The following is a 21,526-nucleotide window of genomic DNA, read 5'->3' as shown; positions in this document are numbered from 1 at the left end:
AAGCACGATTCGGTATCATTTAGTCCATTACTATTCTTTATGGTAATCTTAGTCATGTATCAGAATCGCCAACGGTGAGTAGGTCTGCTATCACTTTGTATTTAATCAATTTGATAAATATCGAATAGAAATTAAAATCACTCTACATTATTGATGTAGTATACATTTTGGAGAAGCTATCCCTTTCTTCACACCGGTGTAACAAAATATATAATTATTGACGATTAATTAATTTAGGATATGCATGTACCGTATAATCTTATCAATATTATCATGAATCGATATGCGACTTCCTGAGAGGAGACTTGGACTTGACGTAGGTTATTGCGGCTATCTCCTATTAAGGTGAATATGCGATAAGAAATGGGTCAGAAGTTGCTCTATCTTGATAATATACAATGCATAGTAACGGATACACAAAATCCGCTATTTTTATCGATAGAGTTAGTTTAAAGCTCTGGATTGGTCAAAGTATTATCTAATGCCTCAATTACCTTACAGAATTCTTCTAATACGATCGTACCTTCCAATAAATCTTTGTTTACGGGGCTGCGATATTTAAATTTGGTTTTATTGTAAAATTTTATCTAAGTAATATCTAACGATTTTTCTTATGATGTAAGATTACGTAATATCACTACCATACACTGTGCTACATACCTATTGGTGTTTGGTAATTCACTTCCTAGTAATGACTGCCTTGAAATATGAACCATTTTCTTAAACTCAGGTATTCTAGCAATACGTTTTTGTAATTCGTTCACAATCTATCGCAACGGGAGATAAATAAAGTTTATCGTTTATATACTATAGTAATTAAAAAAATACGAAGCATAATTTATACCTGCTGCAGCACAGTGTACAGTGATCGGCTACCATCTTTTAATGGAAGTAATGGATCCAACATATATTCATGTAAGTAGGGGTGGTGAAACTGAACAATTACTGAGATTACAGAGGTGACTTGTAAATTCACTTCATAAGGCTATATGCAAGAATTTAACAAAAACTGTGAGCGTACTATATAACATATCATAAATATTGCCAATTTTTATGAATACTTACTTGATCTAATATTCTTTGCAATTTATTAAATAAAACATTTAAAAATTCCCCTTCATAAAATTCATCACTCTCATTCAGGTTGATGCTAGAAATAATCTCATGGGGCCAGCTCCACGTAATGGATTGAATGGTTCGACTAGTATGCTAAATAAATAAATTTAATACAAAAAATAAATACTACATTTAGCATTGTTTAAAGATTATTTCACTTATATTGTGCAAGGTACAATACCTGTCGGTAAGCATCTTTCAAATATGTTTCATATTCGTCTTGACTTCCATCGGAAGACTTGGTTAAATCAGGCATTAAGGATAAGAAGCAATTGACGACTTTCTGGGTATATTCTTCGTCCTGTCCGTTGTTGCCCTCTAATGAGTTATTTATTAATGCTATCTTGGCGAAGCTGTGGACATTGCTCGATAAGTCATAGTAACTACGTTTAATGACATTGCGGATTATAAGGTTATCTAAAATATATTGATCCGGTTTTTGCAGTAATACTTCGAAAAGCTTCATGGACGCCGCACTAATCTGGATATTGTTTATAGAAAAAGACACACAACGAAATAAAAATTCTAACTCAGTCAATAGGATACAACGGCTGACATTTTTTTACTTTTTCATTTAAGTGGTCACATCGATGAATCATCTTGTGTCTTAATTGATTTTCTGATGGGCCCAGCCTTCTCTCCGGTTCCAAATTATCGCCCAAAATAAATACTGCAAACTCTGTTATTTGAGATCATAGTCGTAAGGGATATATCGTATTATCGTAATCAATAGTTTAATATCATATCCTGACTAGTTGTTACCGTGTATAAGATATTCTGATTGTATCAAAATCAAACAACGAGTTAAATGAGCAATACTGGTTAAAGTGCCCTCTTCAGCTCTTTCGATATGATAATAAAATGTTAGTTCAAATACTGTTAGTCAATAGATGATTTTCTAACTATTGCAACAATTTAATCTTACGGTTCTAGCAATCTTGGTTCAAGGATAGCAATTAGGAATTGTTCTCGAATAGATTTACCAACCGCCCGTGCAACTAGCTGTTAAAGGAATACGAAAACCTTTTACTATCTCTCGTATTGCCCACATATCGCAATGTTTTAAACTATGAAATAATTTTACAGCAGGTGGCGTTCCATGTGTTGATACTTCGATAGTCTTATTGAATATTTAGCTGCTATTAATAAAATAAAAAGTAAAGATATGCTCGACGACTAGATCAACTAACCTGATGTGCTTGTGCACATAGTTTGTCTAGAAAATACAAGTATGACAAGAAAGACAATAATTGCTGTTTTCCTGGAAAGTTTTCCCCAATTAATTCTTCTTTAACAGTTTTACCACTGTAACCGGAAATGAAAATTATTTTTAATATTTGATAACGTAACCATAAATATTATAGGACGATATCTTTATACTGTATCTTAGTAACTGTGTTCACTCATGCACTTTTACCCCCATTTAGCAGGACAGTTTAGTACATCATCTGGGGCTATTCTTCTAGGTATCAATTTATATTGTTTAACCAGATTTTCCGCCTGAAAGTGTCAGATATGCTGAAAGTCGGATAATGAAAATTTTGCAATTTACTTAATTGTAAAAAGTAAACGATATGGCTCTTACCACGACATCACAGAATCGCGTATACAATACTACATAAATAGCTGATTGTTCCGATTGTAGTGAAGTGCAGAGCATTAATCCTTCACTAGCCCTTTCGAAAACGAACGTGTCCTAGGGTATATAATAAAATACGCACTACTTTAGTGTATGAGTGCATGCGTGAGTTCTTGTACGATGTGATATTACATTATTAGCTACATTACAGCTTCAGTTTGGCTATAATTTTGCTTTTAGATAAAATTTTTACATATGATTATTGACAAACCTCGCTTTTACTAAGTTTAACTAATGCTTCGACCAAACTATGCCTCCCATTCGTATTTGAATCCATTAATAATTCGTCTTGGTTATTGTTTGGATTGTCTGCAGTAGACGCACCACCTTTTCGAGGAGGCTGTAGGAAATAAATAAAACGGTTTACATATATCAATAGGTCAATTTTTTGATGAAATCATATTAACAATAATTAATAGTCTAAGTAAAGAATCGAACATTAATTTGACTTAAATGTTACAAAATTCAAATTTGACAATGCAGAAGCAACTAAATAGTAACATAGAAAATTGATTTTTTCTCTGCCCATAATAAATTTAAGATACTTATTTCCACATTTTCAACGATAGCATTCCATCTGTTATATTAGGTATATTATACATGAGATAGTTTTGCACCTGTATAAATAAATCAACTAGGGAAGGATCATTGCGCACTTGCTGGCAAATAGCCCATACAAATTCCACTTCTTCATTCTCTGAGAAAGCAAGCTCAGTATTGGCGATCATACATAAAATTTTCTAAAGAAGAAAAGATATCATCCGTTTCTAACGTGGTTATAAAAATAAACACCTATTTACTAAATTATTGTAAATAAGAGTAATATAATTTAATTCTAAGTACATGAATTGGACCATGGACGTTAACTAATGGTAGAAGAGGCCTTTGAATTGTATTTAAGAGCTTAGTAAGAAAAATTAAAACGCATTGAGTCATACCAGGGGGAACCTATCGTAGAATGATGATGATTGCATTAAATTTCATTTGCAAAATACTACATCGAGTTGTTATTTTCTACTTACATTAGCTATGGCTAAAGTTACCATTGCTTTCAAGATTTTATGGCGAAGAGTATATTCCATGCATGGACCCTGTAGTACAGTAATAATAAGAAATATAAAGGGCATTAATTTAACTGTAATGTCCACAAGAAAAGACCATCCAATTTATTAATACATCTGTATATTACAATTATCCGTTACGTAAAACTTAAAACTGATTTTATGAGTTATAGCACGAGCAGTCCTTAGATTTTTTACATTTTTTACATTTACTGCCAGAGAATTTTACAAAATGAAAGTATCAAGTTAATATTCAATATTAATGGAGAATTAATATCGCAAACCGTTTCATCGCCAACACCTTCTTTTTCTTCTTTTATTAGAACAGTTAACATCTGTTGTAGGTGTTCTGGTATTTTCGTTTCTGATACAGGCTTATTCTCGTCTATTCAATCAGCAATAAAGACGTTAATATCAGAACTCTAGCGGCACATTGATTACGATACTATAAAAAGTACGCATAAGCGTCAAATTTAGATGATAGGTACCAAGTGTACGCTTGACAAACCCGCTAAAGGTTATTAGTAAGATAGATTGATTTTAACGATGATTCAGCCACAACAGAGTATACTGTAGTAACATGATATATAAATAAGCCTCTAATAACTAGCACTACATAGCATGAAAATTCTCTTCGCTTGCAGTAGTATTAATACAAGAAATCACAAACTATCTATCATATGTTGAGTATAATTACAATTAAGTCATTGTACAATAATTAATGGTACTGATATGATGTGTTATAGGGTTCGTTAAGGATAATTTTGGTGAGAAGATTACATTGTGATATTTTATAAATCTGTAATGCTTTATTAGAAGATCAGATTCCTAAATCTTCCTTTCTGTATTCTAACAAGACTGTTCAAAGGATTTTTAACACTTCTACAGTGTAATGCAATTACGTTAAACTCTGCAGCCCAAAATTACGGATGCGTACGAATATTTCTTACTCATGTGTATTCACAAGTCGAATACATTACCTGTGCATTCTATAAAATAGTTTGTGATGATCTTCCAGTGACGGATAAACTCCTCCTGAAGTGGTACGGTAGGATTGAGCTGGCATAAGGACACAACAGAATCACCGTGAGTAGTAGTCTATTATACAATAATGTACATAGAAAATAGTGATGATACTCTAGTACTCTGATCATCACATTCAGTAGTGCAAAAAATTAAATTAAGCTTATATTGCATCGTTGACAGTTGCAAAAACATACTTGTACCTTATCATTAAAAACTAATTGTCTATGTTCTATAGTATGCGCGTACATACAGTATGTTTAGATCATCAGATTGATCAACCGCTAGTGTAGAGGATGCTTCTTTAGTTGTACAAGTATAATCAAATTTTCTACATGATATTCTATTCTAATAAAAGCTACAATAACCAACTTTAAGCAAGAACACATCGTAGCAGACTTGACTATAAATTTTATGCTTTAATTAATCGCCGTCATAAATTACGATTTTACAGTACATGACTTCAAAGACTTCATGCATGCCCCCAACAGAAATCCGTGTAAACATCAGATCAAGTCGCTTTAATATATCAATATAAAATATACGTCAATCATGGAATAAAGTTTGCACATATTATCTATCCATGTACAGTCCTGTAGAGTGGATACCTGTAATAAATAATATCTAATTGACGACAATACTCAAGATTGAATCTGTTGTTGATGGCTGTATATTTTGACTGGATTGAGTGTCTAGTTCATTACAATAAATTGCTTCTACAGAGAAATATGGCCAATAAATATAAAAAGCCACAGTGTTATCTACCAGCCTTGTATAGTACTGTATAGTATAATCTTTACTGATGATGTTATGATGAAAGCCATAATTACACTTCTATATGAGCGTTAATCGTGTAAGCTTTAGGTTATGCAACAACTTACAGCTTCAACCGCCAGATGAAGTATGGAAGATAATCTATTGAACATGGTCGGTGATACTTGAGTGCTCTTTTCAATGTCCTCTTGCACGACCTATAGTCTAGATATACTGTACTGCACTAAAGCGCTCTTCATACGGATAGAAAGTAGGATATATGAAAATCAAGAAGAAGGAAGAATCACCGGACTGTTGTCGTTGCCAACCAAATCAAATTAAACTTGCGCCACCGAGCTTGGGTTAATATCCTGAAAGCTGTTTTGCTCTTTTACTGCGGACTCTTGAACTTGACGCTGGTGTACTGTACTGACAGTACAGTACAGTATGGAAACACATAGACTACTATAGACGAGTAGACAGTACAGTACAACTGTACACTGTACTGTAGGCTACAGTACAATACAGTAGTTTGCAGTACTGTACAGTACAGTACTATCCGGTAAACTGTACTGTACTGGAGTACGGCAAAGTTATTGCAATACTCTTTTTTAGTTTTTATTATTACCTCGAATTATATCGTTAATTCAGTTCTTACAGCACTCTATGAATCTACTAACCAGTCTTGAGAAACTACCATCGGTGAAAAGAAAATGTGCAAGCAGTCAATATTAATGCAACACGAAATACTCTACTCTTTTTTATTACCTCGAATTATATCGTTAATTCAGTTCTTACAGCACTCTATGAATCTACTAACCAGTCTTGAGAAACTACCATCGGTGAAAAGAAAATGTGCAAGCAGTCAATATTAATGCAAAACGAAATACTCTACTCTTTTTTATTACCTCGAATTATATCGTTAATTCAGTTCTTACAGCACTCTATGAATCTACTAACCAGTCTTGAGAAACTACCATCGGTGAAAAGAAAATGTACAAGCAGTCAATATTAATGCAAAACGAAATACTAATTCCCACTCTAGTGATATAGATTTGAAAACGACGGCTTTTATACGTACGCCATTCACGATTACAATGTTGCAGTGCTTCAATTACTACTGTTATTAGCTGAAACTACTACAAATGTATAACAACACTTATGATTAAGATTAATTATAATTATGGAAGAGTAGATTAATTAGTATACGTAGTATAATCTATAATTATCACGTAAAAAGTATTGATAATTGAACAAATGTAAATGCTCTAAACTTACATGATGTTATAGCAGTATTAAATGTAAATGTTTTGCAGATATTACAGTAGATACATGCTATAGCTACCTACTATACTGTACCGTTCAAATGTTTTACATAAATAAATCATGCACAATCGAACACTTTCGACATAATACTCGTATACTGTACAGTATAACACTGCATATTCATACTCGTATATTGCTAATCATATACAATCTAACACTTATAGCATAGTATACTCGTGTAATACTGCATAGAACTACTATACCAATGACAACAGCAGCCGAAAGGTATTTCTATGCTTTGCAAGTATTGGACTAATTAGACAGCTAGAACCTCATTTATGTAGACAAAAAACCATCCAAGCAAGATAGAAATTACCGTAAAACATAATTCGTTTACAATGCTTTAGCGGGTTGACTAAGCCTTAGACAAGACTTTACCGATTAAATCTAACATAAATGACTACTGCAGATTTAAAATGTGAACTTTAAAGTAGCAAAAATTGATACAGACGAACGAATTCGTTACAATTTTAGAAAAGTATAGAGCCAGTAGCTTTCTCTTGATGAATTGAATATTTATTAACTAGTAGCCTTACACATGAATAGTAAATCAACTTTCAATTCTATTATGCGAAAGTCCAATATCACAAACAGGGCTAGTACGCAGAATCTTGGTGAATGTCAAGAAGATTTCATATTAAAATCTTACTCCTAACAAATATATATGCCTCAGCTTGTCCGTTGCCAGTACCATAGATCACTATAGTCTTATACGCGCATCTTTCATAAACATTAAACTGGAAATCTGATGCAAGCATACAAGTGCACTTATTGAAATGTTTATGTGCCGCTTGAAAGTGATGGCACTAAGTCTCTACTCTTCAACTAAAATGTACGTGTATGTACATTGTGCATACCAATTCATAGTTCTGAGGTCAATGAACAAAGTATGTAGAATGTGCTCATATTCGTAGAACAATAATTATAATGACATAGTATCTCCATTTAAATTAGCTGTATAAGTAAGGCTTCAATGACGCTATTTTATACTTGATGCTCCCAAATTTTTACGCATATGTCAAATGCATTATTCAATTCAAGTTGAGTAATATTGATTGATATAATTCATATTAACTTGACGTAAGGACGGCAACAATATTGTCTTTTTCAATACGTAATATCTATTCCATTACGTTCTAGCAAGATAGAAGACATAATATGAAAGTAAGAAAGAAGTTACAGTTGATTATACTACAACAGAAAAATGACCTCTTAAATTCTAAATTACAAATATATCTGCACAAATATCAATGAACACACGTTAAATTTTCAAACTGGTTCTGTACAACTGCGATCACTACTTGATGTCGAATTTACATAGTTATGCTTTTAAGAGTAATATATGTTGTATACATTAGCAATAATACGTAGCGGTTATATTACCGTTTTCTGAGAGATAGTTGTGAAAGAAAGTTATTATGGATTAAGTCTCACACGTTAAGCATCGAAAACTTTTGAATTCGCTTATTACAACTTAAGATAATCTCTGAATTTGAAATTACAGCCCACCGCAATTACACATTTTTGATATCATAATTATACATCTGCTGCCTGGTTTCGTCCACCGTAGAGTATGCAGCTGGGTAAATCTTCTGTTGTTCCTCTCCAAGTTCGATCTTTCTGCGCGCCTGCTTTACATCCTTTAATTTTTGATCACGAAGTTCATAAAAGGACCATGTAACAATTTGTGCAATAGCACATCCGATGGATATACCAACCAAAACATTAAAACAGCCTTGACGAAAGTCTACGATCTTCATTTCATTATCGTTTGAAATTTTAATTTCGCCGAAATCTGTTTTAAAAAGCGATTTGCCGGTAACACTCTCAATCATCCAAGACCCTACCAAAGGAGCAATCGTTTGACCAGGCTTTGAGATAAAAGCAGCTACCCCAAACATTAGCGCTGATATCGGTTCCTTGCGATTAAACTGTACATAATCCTCGTCAATTAGGTCACTAATAGCTAGGTTTAATAATTTGCAGATCCCTTCCGTGAAGATCCTATTACTAGAGAGATTATACATATATGTGTCACAACCATCGTTCTGTATAACATCGATTACAAACAAATATGTGAGGCTTCCTAATTCCAAATTATATTCTTTTCAATATAATCACATACTATTTGATAAATTAGTTCAAGTACAAGATCTGTAAATTCGTAATAAGATATCGATATATGTACCTGACAATAAAAAGGCATAACAATCGAGGCCAGTGTGATCCAAAAGTAAGCATAATCAAGCCTATTATTAATTTCGTGTAGAACAACGACTGGACAATATTGTATACTCCATATCGACGACATAACGATAACAAGTAGATATTACTAAAATGCGGAACCACGAATGATACCCCTAACAAAATAGACGCAGTGATTGGGGATACATAATCCCCGAGAAGATAATGAAGGAAAAGTGGGAAAAAATTGCTGTTGAAGTGACAATGAAAAACCTGTAAAAATATACAGATAAGGAATTACACTCAGAGAGCTGCAAATGCTATAGTATGGAACTACGACATTTCGTAAAAGTCAATTTATAAAAAACTATTATGCGTCATATAGAGTTGAAAAACCTTAAATCAATGTATAAATATGGATGCTGTACGCAGCAATACAGTACATTACCTGCAATAAATTCATCACCGAAAAGCTTAAAAAATTCTTGTTAATAAGTACTTGGGATAAAAACAGTCGTACACCAACATTTTGACTACGACTTGTGTCTCTACTTATTCCTTCTCCCATGGCTCTGCTATAAAATGTAATAAGTATATGTTTAATAGATGGAAACCACTCATTATTATCAAATTTAGTAAACCGATGCGAAGAAAGGAATATCAACATTTTTATTATTACTGGAATAAACTTTAGAATTATTTATTGCATAGTTAGGAAGATAATCGCGTTGAATTAACGGTTTGAACTGTTCTCCGTAAACTGATAGTTACAACTTAGCTTATACTTTAGAATACGTTTTATACTTTACTGCCGGTCTAGTTTACACCTACATTACTGAATAATAAAATACTAACGTGGTAGGAGGTTCGACACTTTGGATATTTAATTTATTCATTTTACGATATTCGGAACTTAGAATCGTTGCACTGATGAAAAATCCGAACGCAGAGACTATTGTAAGGACGCCGCAAAAGATCTGGAATTTGACTAAATCGGTTCGATTCCATACTGCATAAGAGAGAAAAACTGTAGTAGTGCCAAGACCACTAAAGACAGAACAGTAACTGTTCAAGTACGATCTTCCACTAACAGACACAGCCAAATCTGCTAGTAATGCGTTAAAATTAAGATCTATGATCGTTAAAAATCCATCATACAGACAGAGACACAATATAAACTGTAGTCCAGGCCAAGCCCAACGAATCCATAATGACATAAATGATATTGCAAACAAGGGTCCATATATTCGAATGGTTCTTTACAATATTAAAACAATTCAAGAAGAAATTGTTAGAGGTAGCACTTTTTACGCATCGGTAGTTTACTCAGTTATAATAATGGCTAAATATAATCATTATACATATTTTCTTATTCTAGATTAAATTACCGCTTAGCTGCAGCTTTTAGTAGATTTAGCTGTGTAATATTATACGAAAGAAATTATCAAATATTACAAGTGTAGATATTTTACCTAACTCTTTTGAGTACAATCTCAGGGGATGCACCTTCATTGGCTCCATTACTTTGACAAGCGGACCTACGAACACGTAATTAATCACTAAGCCGATATATAAGGTATCTTCTTGAAGTTTAAGACGATGCTACTATGGTGTTAAAGCACCGTCATATACTAACTAATCGAGACTTGCAAGACTCACGAATCAGAAGTGAGTAATTGCGGTATAATTATACTTATATATTTTTCAGCGAAATTTTATCCCTAAACTTTGACGATATATTATTACTTTTTTCAATAATAATAGAATATCCAAGTTACAGTAGACCGGAGTATCAATATTAGTAGTGAAATCAATGCTTAACCTTAAATATCATAAATCAAATAGCACTCATTTGAAACTAGAATTAGATTGGAATGAGGTGCATTAAGACGTTCTAATGCAGTGATACTGTACACTGCAGAACATCAACAAATTTATTTACTAATATTTCATACCTAGAACTCGATAAGGATTTTCTATCGCTTATCCATCCAAATAGGGGATCATTGAGTGAATTCCATATTAAGAATATCGTCTTCATACGAATACATAGAATAGAACATCACTAGTTATTACCAGTAGCAAAATTTTAAATATATTTCTTAGAAAGGAACATAATTTAGAGGCAATATTGTAAGGAAAGTCAACGGATCCACATTTAAGTGAATCTTATATTCGAATGTGGCAGTATATGAACTATATTTTGACGCCAAGTATAAAAGAGCTCTACTATAGAGTGATATTATCACATCACTAAGAGGGTTACAACTTGCAACCTACATCATATTACAGTAATATACTGTACTATAGCTTTTCTAAATCAACTCTAGCGATTATTTCTATACTAGGCAGTCTAGAACCGGTAAGGATCATCGTTGATAGCTTAGCTCAGAATTCTCTCATGTAGGCGTCTTGACTATCAACATTGATTTGGCTACTCAGACTATACAGTATCACTTCTAAAACACCGACGCCATAAAAAGGAGTAGCTATTAGATCGACTTTAATAGCTAAGGTACTGTTAATGTTCTAAGTAAACACGTCAAGCATTGATACTCGTATACAATGAAAGATAGCAACTCAATTTTAAATTCATCATATATTTAAAACCATTACCAGTCTTCATTTGTCAATTTATAATATGAAGGATTGAGATCATTTATTCTTACTCAGTTAACGTACCTCCCCTATCCAAAAGGATACTTGATCGATTTTATATACAGTGATGAACAGGTCCACATAGTATATAATAAATATGTTATGAAGAGCAGTTAAGAAGAAAGCAATAGATCCATAAGCCAATCGAACTGCAGTAGAGTTATGATGATTACCACTCATCGTAAGATCGTCAAACAGTTGGTAGGGGTAAATAATAATAATTATTGATGAATTAATTATTGACCGTTGTCTTTGTAGCCAAATGACTGCTAAATTAGCAGCTACAGCTTACAAGTAATCCAGTACTGAACTGTGTCTGTATCAGTCAGGTTAGGTTAGAAGATTACTGTATAAAGGACTGGAACAAAATTACGACTGACTTTTAACGTCGTTCTGCACACTATAGTAACGATGAATTAACTTATGAATTATCTGAATCAAGAAAAAATTATTACCGTTGAGTACATGTTGCGAGTTAAGCTAATGTTACTTGAGCTGTATATACAATACTGACAATATTCTACAGCGTGCAACTGCAAAATATAAAAGTAATTTTGTAATACTCTGCACTTAATTTTCAATTGAATACACTTTCCTCTTCTAGATCAAAAGCAGTACGCGTAATATAGTTTCAGCTCGGCACGACGGTATTATCAAGTGTTATCAGGGTTTTGTATCCAGTTTCAATGGATTACTTTTTCAAAATTTTCTTTATTCGGTCAATTTTAGAAAGTGCATAGTAATCCTTCCACGAATTTGCCAGAAAAGTTTGACCCATTTTGCACCAAATCGAGGCAGCCTTTGTGCAAATTCAATCATTGATTGGTAGCATATAAATCCTCACTACCACATGCTGTAACCTACAAGTCTTGCAGTTACTTTTCTGTATTCAATAGCCAAGATATCGAACACCTGGCGGGTTGCGAGTAAAGGGAAGTCCGCACTCGTGTTCCCAAATTAGTAGCAATAAAACGTGCTGGGGAGATTCTTTTTTCCTATATTATTATGGGTTCATGCTGGGGATTTATTTCTATTAAAATTAGCTAATTATAAAATTAAAATTTTAAGTTCTTGTGGTAGCGTCTTGTTACTCACTAACATGGGTAATGCTGCTATTACTTTCAGTGCCGTATCAGTACTTACTAAGGGTGGTTACCGCCGGTATGAAACTCAATAATCAACATGTGTTGCATAGAGTTCTATATAACATTGACACTCACCTGAGTATCAAATCTTGATCTTTCATACTCTCGCTCGAGGTCGTAGTGGTGGGTCAGATTTCGGAAGGACGGATATAAGATGGGTCAATTTGGGTCAACTATATACTGAGTATAGATAGAAATCAACAACGCAAAAATGAATGGCCGAACTCAACGGACGTCTGCTACCATATCATATATGGGCTGGCCGATCTCAGTCGATCATGTCGATTAGTGATTGCAGGGATTGCTTTCATCTTAATAGGACAGCTAACTTGAGTATACTTTAAAAATGTGGCACGCTGAATTCTGGTCTGTTTTGATGATGCAAATGGTATACAAAAAGTTGATTTAGTTGCAGCAAGCAAATTCGCAATCCTTGTCGTTGATATTGTAGCAAAGGTTTGCGCTGCATTTATCTCATGCAAATTATTCCAGTCACAACATATCATGGAGAAAATCTTTTGGGAACTATCAACGAGTGAAATAAGTAAAATTGTAGTGATGCTGTATTGATTAGATAAAACTTGTCCAAGTCTAGTCAATTTGTTGCAGATTTTAAGATGATATCAAAGTACGATACTTTATACAGAGTTAAAGTGAAGTCATTGAATTTCAAAACCTGCGGAAAGATACCTGCAATAAGATTGTTGTTACCTAGAGGATTTCACCTGTATGGTAGCTATACTACAATGAAGGATACTAAGGATATTTAGAGGATATCGAATAGTTTATTTAGATATTAAGAACGAAAGAAAGACATGTATAGTCGTAAATCAACAGAATCAGAGTAGGCTAGTATTGCTCGATCCGAAGAGTATCTATTAACTTTATCCTAGAAGAAATAGATCATCCGTGTTTACCCCTCTCTTATACTTACAGGTATGCGCTCGTATGTTTGCTACAAGATTATCATTGCCTTCATATACGTATATGTTACTTATTATATCATTGTACCTACGTTATCTGTATTTGCAGCATGATTGTTATTTGGCAACGAGTAAAACGTCGTGAGTATACATTTCCCTTATTTGATTTATCATAAAGGCTGAAGTAAGTAAATGCAGCTTATTAATAAAGGGTTCATTAAAATTTGCATAAAGATATTCTTGGTAGCTATGAACACCCAAATGCTGGAATTGATCTATTGGCGTATACCGCATACTGAATGGCTAGGATTACTTATAACTGTATGCAATTATATGGCTACTAAAGCAAAAACCTACATGGCACTACGCAAAAATCTTTCTTTCATCAATCGATAGACTACTCAGTCAGTGTACTGATAGTGAGTAGCACTGTAAGAGGAATGATGTATACGTAGGTAAATATTGTGATCTCTTATATAATTATGATGTATAATAACTTCGAATTCACGATGATGGCAGGAATTATTCAATATGGAATTTATTGTGCCTCAGTTAGGTATAATTTTGTTCACGATTTCGCTCAACAGGTGCAGTATTCCAGATGTCACTCGCTATCACTGTATACGCATATCATAATTCTGTAGAGTGGCTATAATGTTAAATTATAACATTTCATACGATAATAGTGATTTATTTCGATCATATTCCCGTTGTTGAAGTTTAAATGGGCGTATTTGCTAGAAACAAGAATAAATCAAATCTGCCGCATACGTCATAATATTGTCATAGCAACCGAATCATTATTTAGAGGTTCAGAATTATCTGCACGACCGTGGTGTTAGAATAAGTATTAGCAATCATGTTTAGTAACGAAAAAAGCATTTTAACTATGCCCTACTGGCGTTGCATTCCACAATAAATAGATCTACCGTACCATAACGGAACTACGGTAGCATTATTTACTGTTACATTCGGGATGAATACATACAGTTATGTAGTACAATATTATACTTCAATCTATTGTTGCTGCTTGTTAGAATACTGAATAATCTTCGCATTATGTACATATAATATAATATCCTCTACGTATGGCTGTATATAGTGTTACCCGTATACAATAACATTTCTATACGCGAGTGATAACTTTTATATACGTAGGTAGGGAACAAGTATGCACTTTATAATTTAGAGTTATGGTGATCCAACCGGGTGTAAATGTATATACAGTACAGTATACATAATTTAAACAGGTTGAAGTTGGTTTTGATATTCGTCAGTAAACAACATACCTGTAAGAATACTGATTGAACTGCAGTTCGCCATTTATATACTGTATTACCGCGCTCGTTAATCATAGTCAATCTTCCAAAAGTAGCTAACCTGTATTACGTTCATTAGGAATCCTTACATTAGCAAGAGAGAACTTGATATACGTATTACACATATAATATATGTGTACTCATAACTTTCTGTAACACATGTTTAACGATCACGTATCTTCTGATTAGCGTCGGATTTCAGGACAATATTTTTATCAAAGTCGTCTAAATATCATAAGCTAGAGAATATCGTCAACTGTAACCAACTATAAATTTAAATTCCATTAATTGCAATTATAACAATCCACCAGATGGGAAACAGAGCATCTGCAAGTCATTTATCTGCTAGCAGTGGAGATAAAACTCAAGCTACTGGGGGATCAACGCTGTATGAATTGGCTGATCTACATGGTGGTGGCAAAATAATCGATCAATTTAGATTAATTTATCAAAGTGATGATCCGTTAACACAAAGTAATTTTAATCAATTCCTTCGCAACACTATAAAACCTTTTCTGTACAATGATGGTCATGGAAAACTGGTGCCTGTATCAACTCTCGTTGAAGAACGTGAAAATTATCGCCTTGGTGGTGTTCGAAAAACTAAAAGAAAATTGTTGCAATATAAGAAATACTACAGTATGACTCAAATAATTAAGGATCAGCACGACATTGATCCAGGATCATTAGGTAAATACGAAAATTAATAATACTGTATTTTACCACACGATGTAGTCTTCACGGAATAACCAGCCTGATTAAGGCTATATCTCGGACTTATATTCAGGACTGAAATACTTGTAGTTATTATTTTATTTTTCAGTTATCAAATTCAGTTAAGTACTGTCGTTATATCCATGATCCTGCCTTGAATAGCTATGCTGTACGTAGTAATATCAAAGATATTAGCGCAATTTTAATAAAAGGCAACTACAAAACTTGCGAATAGCTATGAAACTGTTCCGATAAATTTAAATTTATTCTTATGTAGAACACGATGAACATGGTAATCCGTGCCGATTAGTTTGTTGGGATATTGCTAGGCGAGGAAGTGTTGGCGAAAACATCGTACATCTTTGTCTTCTTTTAAACAACCCTTTCCATACGGATCTAGCTCGGCGAATAATTGCAGTGTTTCCTAAGTTGGCCATGGATATCTACCTAGGTGACGAGTATTACGGTAAGGTGATCATTACGGCCCTGAGCACAACCTGCGTCCTAATATTCTACAATAAATTGAATATTGTCAAAATTTTCAGCAATTAAGGTAAAGAATTACCTGAGTGAAAACTGAAAATTCATCTTTTTAATAGTAAACTATACCATATGTAGATTTGTGAATCTAAATTATAATATTCCCCTATAAATCATATTGAATCAAAAAAACCCTATGCTGACTATACCTGATTTCGTAAATTCAAGTACAGCCTTCCGTAATCAATTTAAGTTCTAATAGACAGATTTTACTCAGCTAGTATCGTAGAATAAAATAATCTTGTAAGGTACTTTTTTTGTTTAAACTATCAAAATTCGATTCATTTTTATGATATTAAATTTTAACTTAAATTTTTGTTTGATAGGTGAAGGACCTTTACATATGGCAATAGTTAATCGCGATTTCTTTCTGGCCAAATTTCTAATCGATCTAAATGCTCCTGTTAATGAAATTGCCTGTGGTAAATTCTTTTTTCCAGAAGATCAAAAAATGAAAAGAGTTAGCAATACAAATTATGAATATGTCACGGTGGCTGATGATGAGACCGATTATGAAGGGTAAAGAATAATTACTCACTATGAATTCCTTTATTACGTATATGTATACTAGCCCGCCATACATTTTATAAAAATTCCATTACTACTACAAATCATTAAAACTAACTTTTTACGTTATCATTTAGCTTCGCCTATTATGGTGAATACCCCTTAGCCTTTGCCGCTTGTTTAGAAGAGATGGATATATGTAAACTATTAATAAGGCATGGAGCCTATATTAATGCCAAAGATGCTAACGGAAATTCTGTTGCTCATTTGACTGTAATCCGTAACTTGCCAGTATGTATTAACTTTTCGTTTAAAGAACATTTTATACTTGCGTAATATGTCCTGGCAATTGAGTGCGTTTACAGTACAATAGATATTAACTATACTAAAAAACTTTACAGGAAATGTTTGACTTCGCACTAGAGCACGGTGCTGATATTTATGCAAAGAATAATCGTGGTTACAATTGTTTAACACTAGCTGCGAAGATGGGCAATAAAGAGGTCATACTAAATTATCTAAGTGATATTTTTAAATGTCAGATTGAGTAACATTATTAATATTAAGGTGAAATAAAGGTAAACTTACAACAATAAATATATGACCTACAGTAATATTTCTCTTAGTCCTATTCGTTCCCAGATGAAACAAAACGGTATTATTAGTGAAATATTATGACGGAAAAAATGCTTACTAATATATTTGTTTATAGATGGTAAAACATATATTAGAACTTGAGCGCAAGCCGTATTGGACATTTGGTGAAGTTTCTTGTGCAGCCTATCCGCTAAGTAGCTTAGATACGATAGACACGGTATTTCGATATTTTTAAAAATTGATATCCTTCAACATAACTATTTCTTGTAATCTGTCACGAATTACCGTAATTTAATCCCAAATTTCTTAATTGTAGGAATCTGGATTGGAAGGATCTATTGATCGTAAATCTGTTTTAAATATTGTAGTAACGAGTGACGTAAGTACCTAATAGTAAAACTTATCAGTACAATGCAATAAACAACTAAATCTAATGTATGGTGTAGATAGCTATCAGAAATAGTTGTTTTAAATTTTAAAGGTTTGATAATTTTTCGACATTCATAGAATACTATCTCATCGTAGATCATAGCTTGTCATGCTACGGTAATAAAACTGAACATATCTTTCTATAAAACGTAATCTGATTAGCAATAAGAACTAATTTCCGTAAGCTGTAGATTAAAATGGTCGACACAAATTTCTATCGTAAAAGTATTTCTTTGCTTGATATGAAGAAAATTTAAACTTTACTAAAATAGCCTTCTGTTAAAAAGCTAATAAAATACCTTATTTTTTACTGTTACTTCACGTTGTAGAATCCGCGACATCTAGATCTACTTGATGGTCTTATTGTAGAAATACTAGAACAAAAATGGGCGCTATTTGCAAGAAAGAAGTACAGTAATTTCATAATTGATATAAATCGTTTATTTTTTATAGTTTGCATCAAATTTAAAATAAAAGATGATAACTAAGGATTTCTCTAAAAATTTAAAGATTTTATCAACATTTAATCACCTACATCGTGTACCTAATCATTTTTAATGCCGCTTTTATTCTGAGGCCACCTTTTGTAAGTAATTAAAGATTACATTTTGAATCCTTTATTCTAACAAGTCGTAATATCAAATTTTACGAATTGTGTAATAAAACAATATGAATTTCTTCCTATTTAGCAACCGGATCCTGGAACATCTCATTGTGTCGCAAGAAACGATACACGACGAGACTACTTCCTATGCCCAAGAGTTGCTAATGGAGCAAGTAAAGTGATCGATTCCAAAGATATAGTATGTAGAAGTATCGAATCACGTTGTGTTATGTTGGTCTACAGTAACTGTCATTGATATTTATATAATTGATAATATTTATTTATTACTAAAAATTTTGCTCGGTATGGTTGCACTTTCTAATACTTACCAAGTAAATAAGAATAATAGCGAGATTCTTCACTTATTAAGCCATAACTTGTATACTCGCATTTTGTCTATAGGGCAGATTAATATTAGAATTACTTACTGCAGGAGGCAGTTTAGGATACCTTGGAAGCTTGATAATAGACTTTAATCGTCAAGGATTTCATATTGTGTTTCAAAGTTTGGTAAGACTGTAAATACAAAAGTTTGGAGTTTGACAATGTTATCCTTGTATAGCTCTAATATTTCCAATCTCTGATATTTGTGGTACCTGTGTTATATTTCATATTACTGACGATATTCTTAATCCAGGTCAATGCACCTACTAGATTTCTGTTCCTGTTGTCGTGTGCCTTGGTAACTATTTCTATACCTGGATTATTTATATGTGCCCTAACACGGTATGCGAATGTTACTTGGTTTTTGGCTATTATTCTTGCCTGGCCATATTGTCTATTCTTTTGTCGGTAAGGGTTGATTTAGATAAGCAATAAATAAAACTATCATGTACTGTGCTTATAATTTTTAATAGCAGCATAGCTTTGATTAACATTCGAGCAATGTAATATATAAAATTTTAAAATACATAAAATAGTATTTAAATATTTTATTTATACTGTACTTTGTTATAAACTTCTTTAACAGAGGATTTAGGCTAGTTGGCCCATTCGTTCTAATGATCGGAAAAATGATCAAGGGAGATCTATTAAAATTTATGCTATTGTATTTGATATTCTTGATAGCATTTTCTCAAGGTAATGTCCGATTTCATTAATTCGTGATGCGGTTCAAAATACTTATGTATCGATAATTCGGATCACAAACTTATAGTGCTCATACTATCATACTGATATATATATATATATACATATGATCAAATTGTATAATTAATGCAGCGATTTATTTTTTAGCTATGGTAGTTTCATTCGCCGGCACAGGGGGAAGTCGAATGTTTCTCAATAGTCCTCTTCGGGCTATAGAAGGAATGTTTATACTATCTTTAGGAGAATTTGAGGTTCAGTTCCATTATTATAATTAGTCTGATAATATAATTTTAGAGACAGCCTATAACACTCGTGAAATATATTATAATGTTGTGCATATTATAAATACGGGTATTAGGAAATAGAGCCTGAATTTGACAAAGCGCCCCATCCTATCTTTGTGAAGGTAATCAATTCTAAATAATCTTAACATGGATTATTACTTCATACTTTCTACTATAATTGCTATGCAAATTTTAATAGCAATAACAGATTCTCATGGAATTTAATTAGCTTTAATTTTCATAAAATATCAATTGCAATTATAAATTTTGATACGATGTGTTTAGAAGTAATAGTAAAACACGTATAAACAATTCGGCTAAAGTCATATCTAGTTCATACTTACAATATCATTTATTCGAAAATTTGAATATTATTTATTTATCGTATATTATTCTTGCTTCTATCACATATAGAACTAATAACTATCCTTGTTTTTTAAATGATATCCCTTATAAATTCTATCCTAGATTTTATTTGTTTTCTACGTCGTTATCGCTAATGTACTATTAGTCAATATGTTAATTGCAATGATGGGAAAAACGTATGAAACAACGGTTGAAACACGCAAAGAATGGAAAAGACAGGTACACTCATAGTTTTTGTTACCATAGCGCTTTTTGCTCATTCCTGAAAGAACACTTTGTGACAATACACGTAATTATGCAACTGTCAGTACTATCTATTCGTATATATAAAACGTAGATTCTTATTTTATACACGATAGTGGGCTCAAACTGTACTGGTTATTGAAACCTCAATTAAACCCAAACAACGTTTACAATATCAAGAAAAATATTCTGAAGCATTAGGAGATGGTCACGACGGTCGGGCTGTTGTAATGAGGTGGCAGCATGACGTAAGAAAACTATTTCTAGCTATCGCATCAAAAGAGAGATTAACTTATATCTTTGCAAATCTAAGCAATAAAATGCCTAATTTTGTTTTTTAGGAGATAGAAAAGAAAAGAGATCATAAGAGAAAAATTCGAAAATTAAATGAATTAGCAGATTTATTATACAAAAAGGACCTAGAAAAGAGAAAGAATAACAAGATAGCAAATACAATAAGAAATGCCATAAATAAAGGAAAAACTAAACCGCCAACCTCAAATCTCGAATCGATTCGTGGCAAAAATCTCGAAATGAAGAATAAACGTGCAGACATCTTGGCGACTGTTACGAATCCTGGTATGATTTTACAGGCGACAACGCGTGCTGGAGGCAGCCGCCCAGTCTCTCCACAGCAAAATGAAAATACGGATAATGACGCATCGCATCAAATTGTAAACCCAGAAGAAGAATAATTATTAAATGGCTCTTTGAGTGTAACTTGCCGATGGTCTAAACCATCCATTGTTGTTATATATAGTGTATTACACATCAGTCAGTCATTTGAGATACTTTGTTTTTTTGGTAGAGCATACGTAACTGGAAATCAACCTTTGCTGACTTTATCTTAGTTATTATAGACATATCTGTATATGAAAAAGGATTAAGTATTAACTATATTTAATTCATTAATCCAGAATATCCTCATATTAATAAACAAAAAAATTACTATCAACTCTTTAATACTTTAAGATAATAACTTCATGAAATCAAGAAATTATAAAAT

General features: G+C 32.7%; 3 protein-coding genes across 3 annotated transcripts; 1 reads left to right on the top strand and 2 right to left on the bottom strand.

Moving 5' to 3' along the window:
- Positions 1–271: 271 nt before the first annotated feature.
- On the bottom strand, positions 272–5,765 carry TRIADDRAFT_58480 (uncharacterized protein; the record flags this gene model as incomplete). Its single annotated transcript, XM_002114510.1, has 18 exons — positions 272–337; positions 495–549; positions 661–767; positions 845–985; positions 1,066–1,209; positions 1,298–1,597; positions 1,683–1,795; positions 1,879–1,958; positions 2,042–2,118; positions 2,307–2,421; positions 2,534–2,616; positions 2,702–2,812; positions 2,967–3,095; positions 3,373–3,495; positions 3,778–3,846; positions 4,101–4,201; positions 4,797–4,914; positions 5,721–5,765. The coding sequence occupies 18 exons, from the start codon at positions 5,763–5,765 to the stop codon at positions 272–274; spliced, it is 1,977 nt and encodes a 658-aa protein (XP_002114546.1).
- A 2,667-nt stretch (positions 5,766–8,432) lies between these two features.
- TRIADDRAFT_28293 (uncharacterized protein) lies at positions 8,433–11,940 on the bottom strand (the record flags this gene model as incomplete). Its single annotated transcript, XM_002114509.1, has 7 exons — positions 8,433–8,928; positions 9,107–9,375; positions 9,551–9,674; positions 9,958–10,359; positions 10,575–10,625; positions 11,058–11,137; positions 11,785–11,940. The coding sequence occupies 7 exons, from the start codon at positions 11,938–11,940 to the stop codon at positions 8,433–8,435; spliced, it is 1,578 nt and encodes a 525-aa protein (XP_002114545.1).
- Positions 11,941–15,458: 3,518 nt separating this feature from the next.
- On the top strand, positions 15,459–21,215 carry TRIADDRAFT_58478 (uncharacterized protein; the record flags this gene model as incomplete). Its single annotated transcript, XM_002114677.1, has 18 exons — positions 15,459–15,837; positions 16,139–16,327; positions 16,728–16,920; positions 17,046–17,199; positions 17,310–17,411; positions 17,621–17,722; positions 17,822–17,884; positions 18,264–18,343; positions 18,445–18,520; positions 18,624–18,737; positions 18,941–19,048; positions 19,176–19,264; positions 19,509–19,618; positions 19,775–19,878; positions 19,986–20,033; positions 20,380–20,496; positions 20,637–20,768; positions 20,862–21,215. The coding sequence occupies 18 exons, from the start codon at positions 15,459–15,461 to the stop codon at positions 21,213–21,215; spliced, it is 2,514 nt and encodes an 837-aa protein (XP_002114713.1).
- Positions 21,216–21,526: the final 311 nt, after the last annotated feature.

Source organism: Trichoplax adhaerens, genomic scaffold (genome assembly GCF_000150275.1).
Source record: "Trichoplax adhaerens TRIADscaffold_8 genomic scaffold, whole genome shotgun sequence".
Taxonomy (NCBI): domain Eukaryota; kingdom Metazoa; phylum Placozoa; class Uniplacotomia; order Trichoplacea; family Trichoplacidae; genus Trichoplax; species Trichoplax adhaerens.
This window is presented reverse-complemented; position numbering and strand designations above follow the sequence as displayed.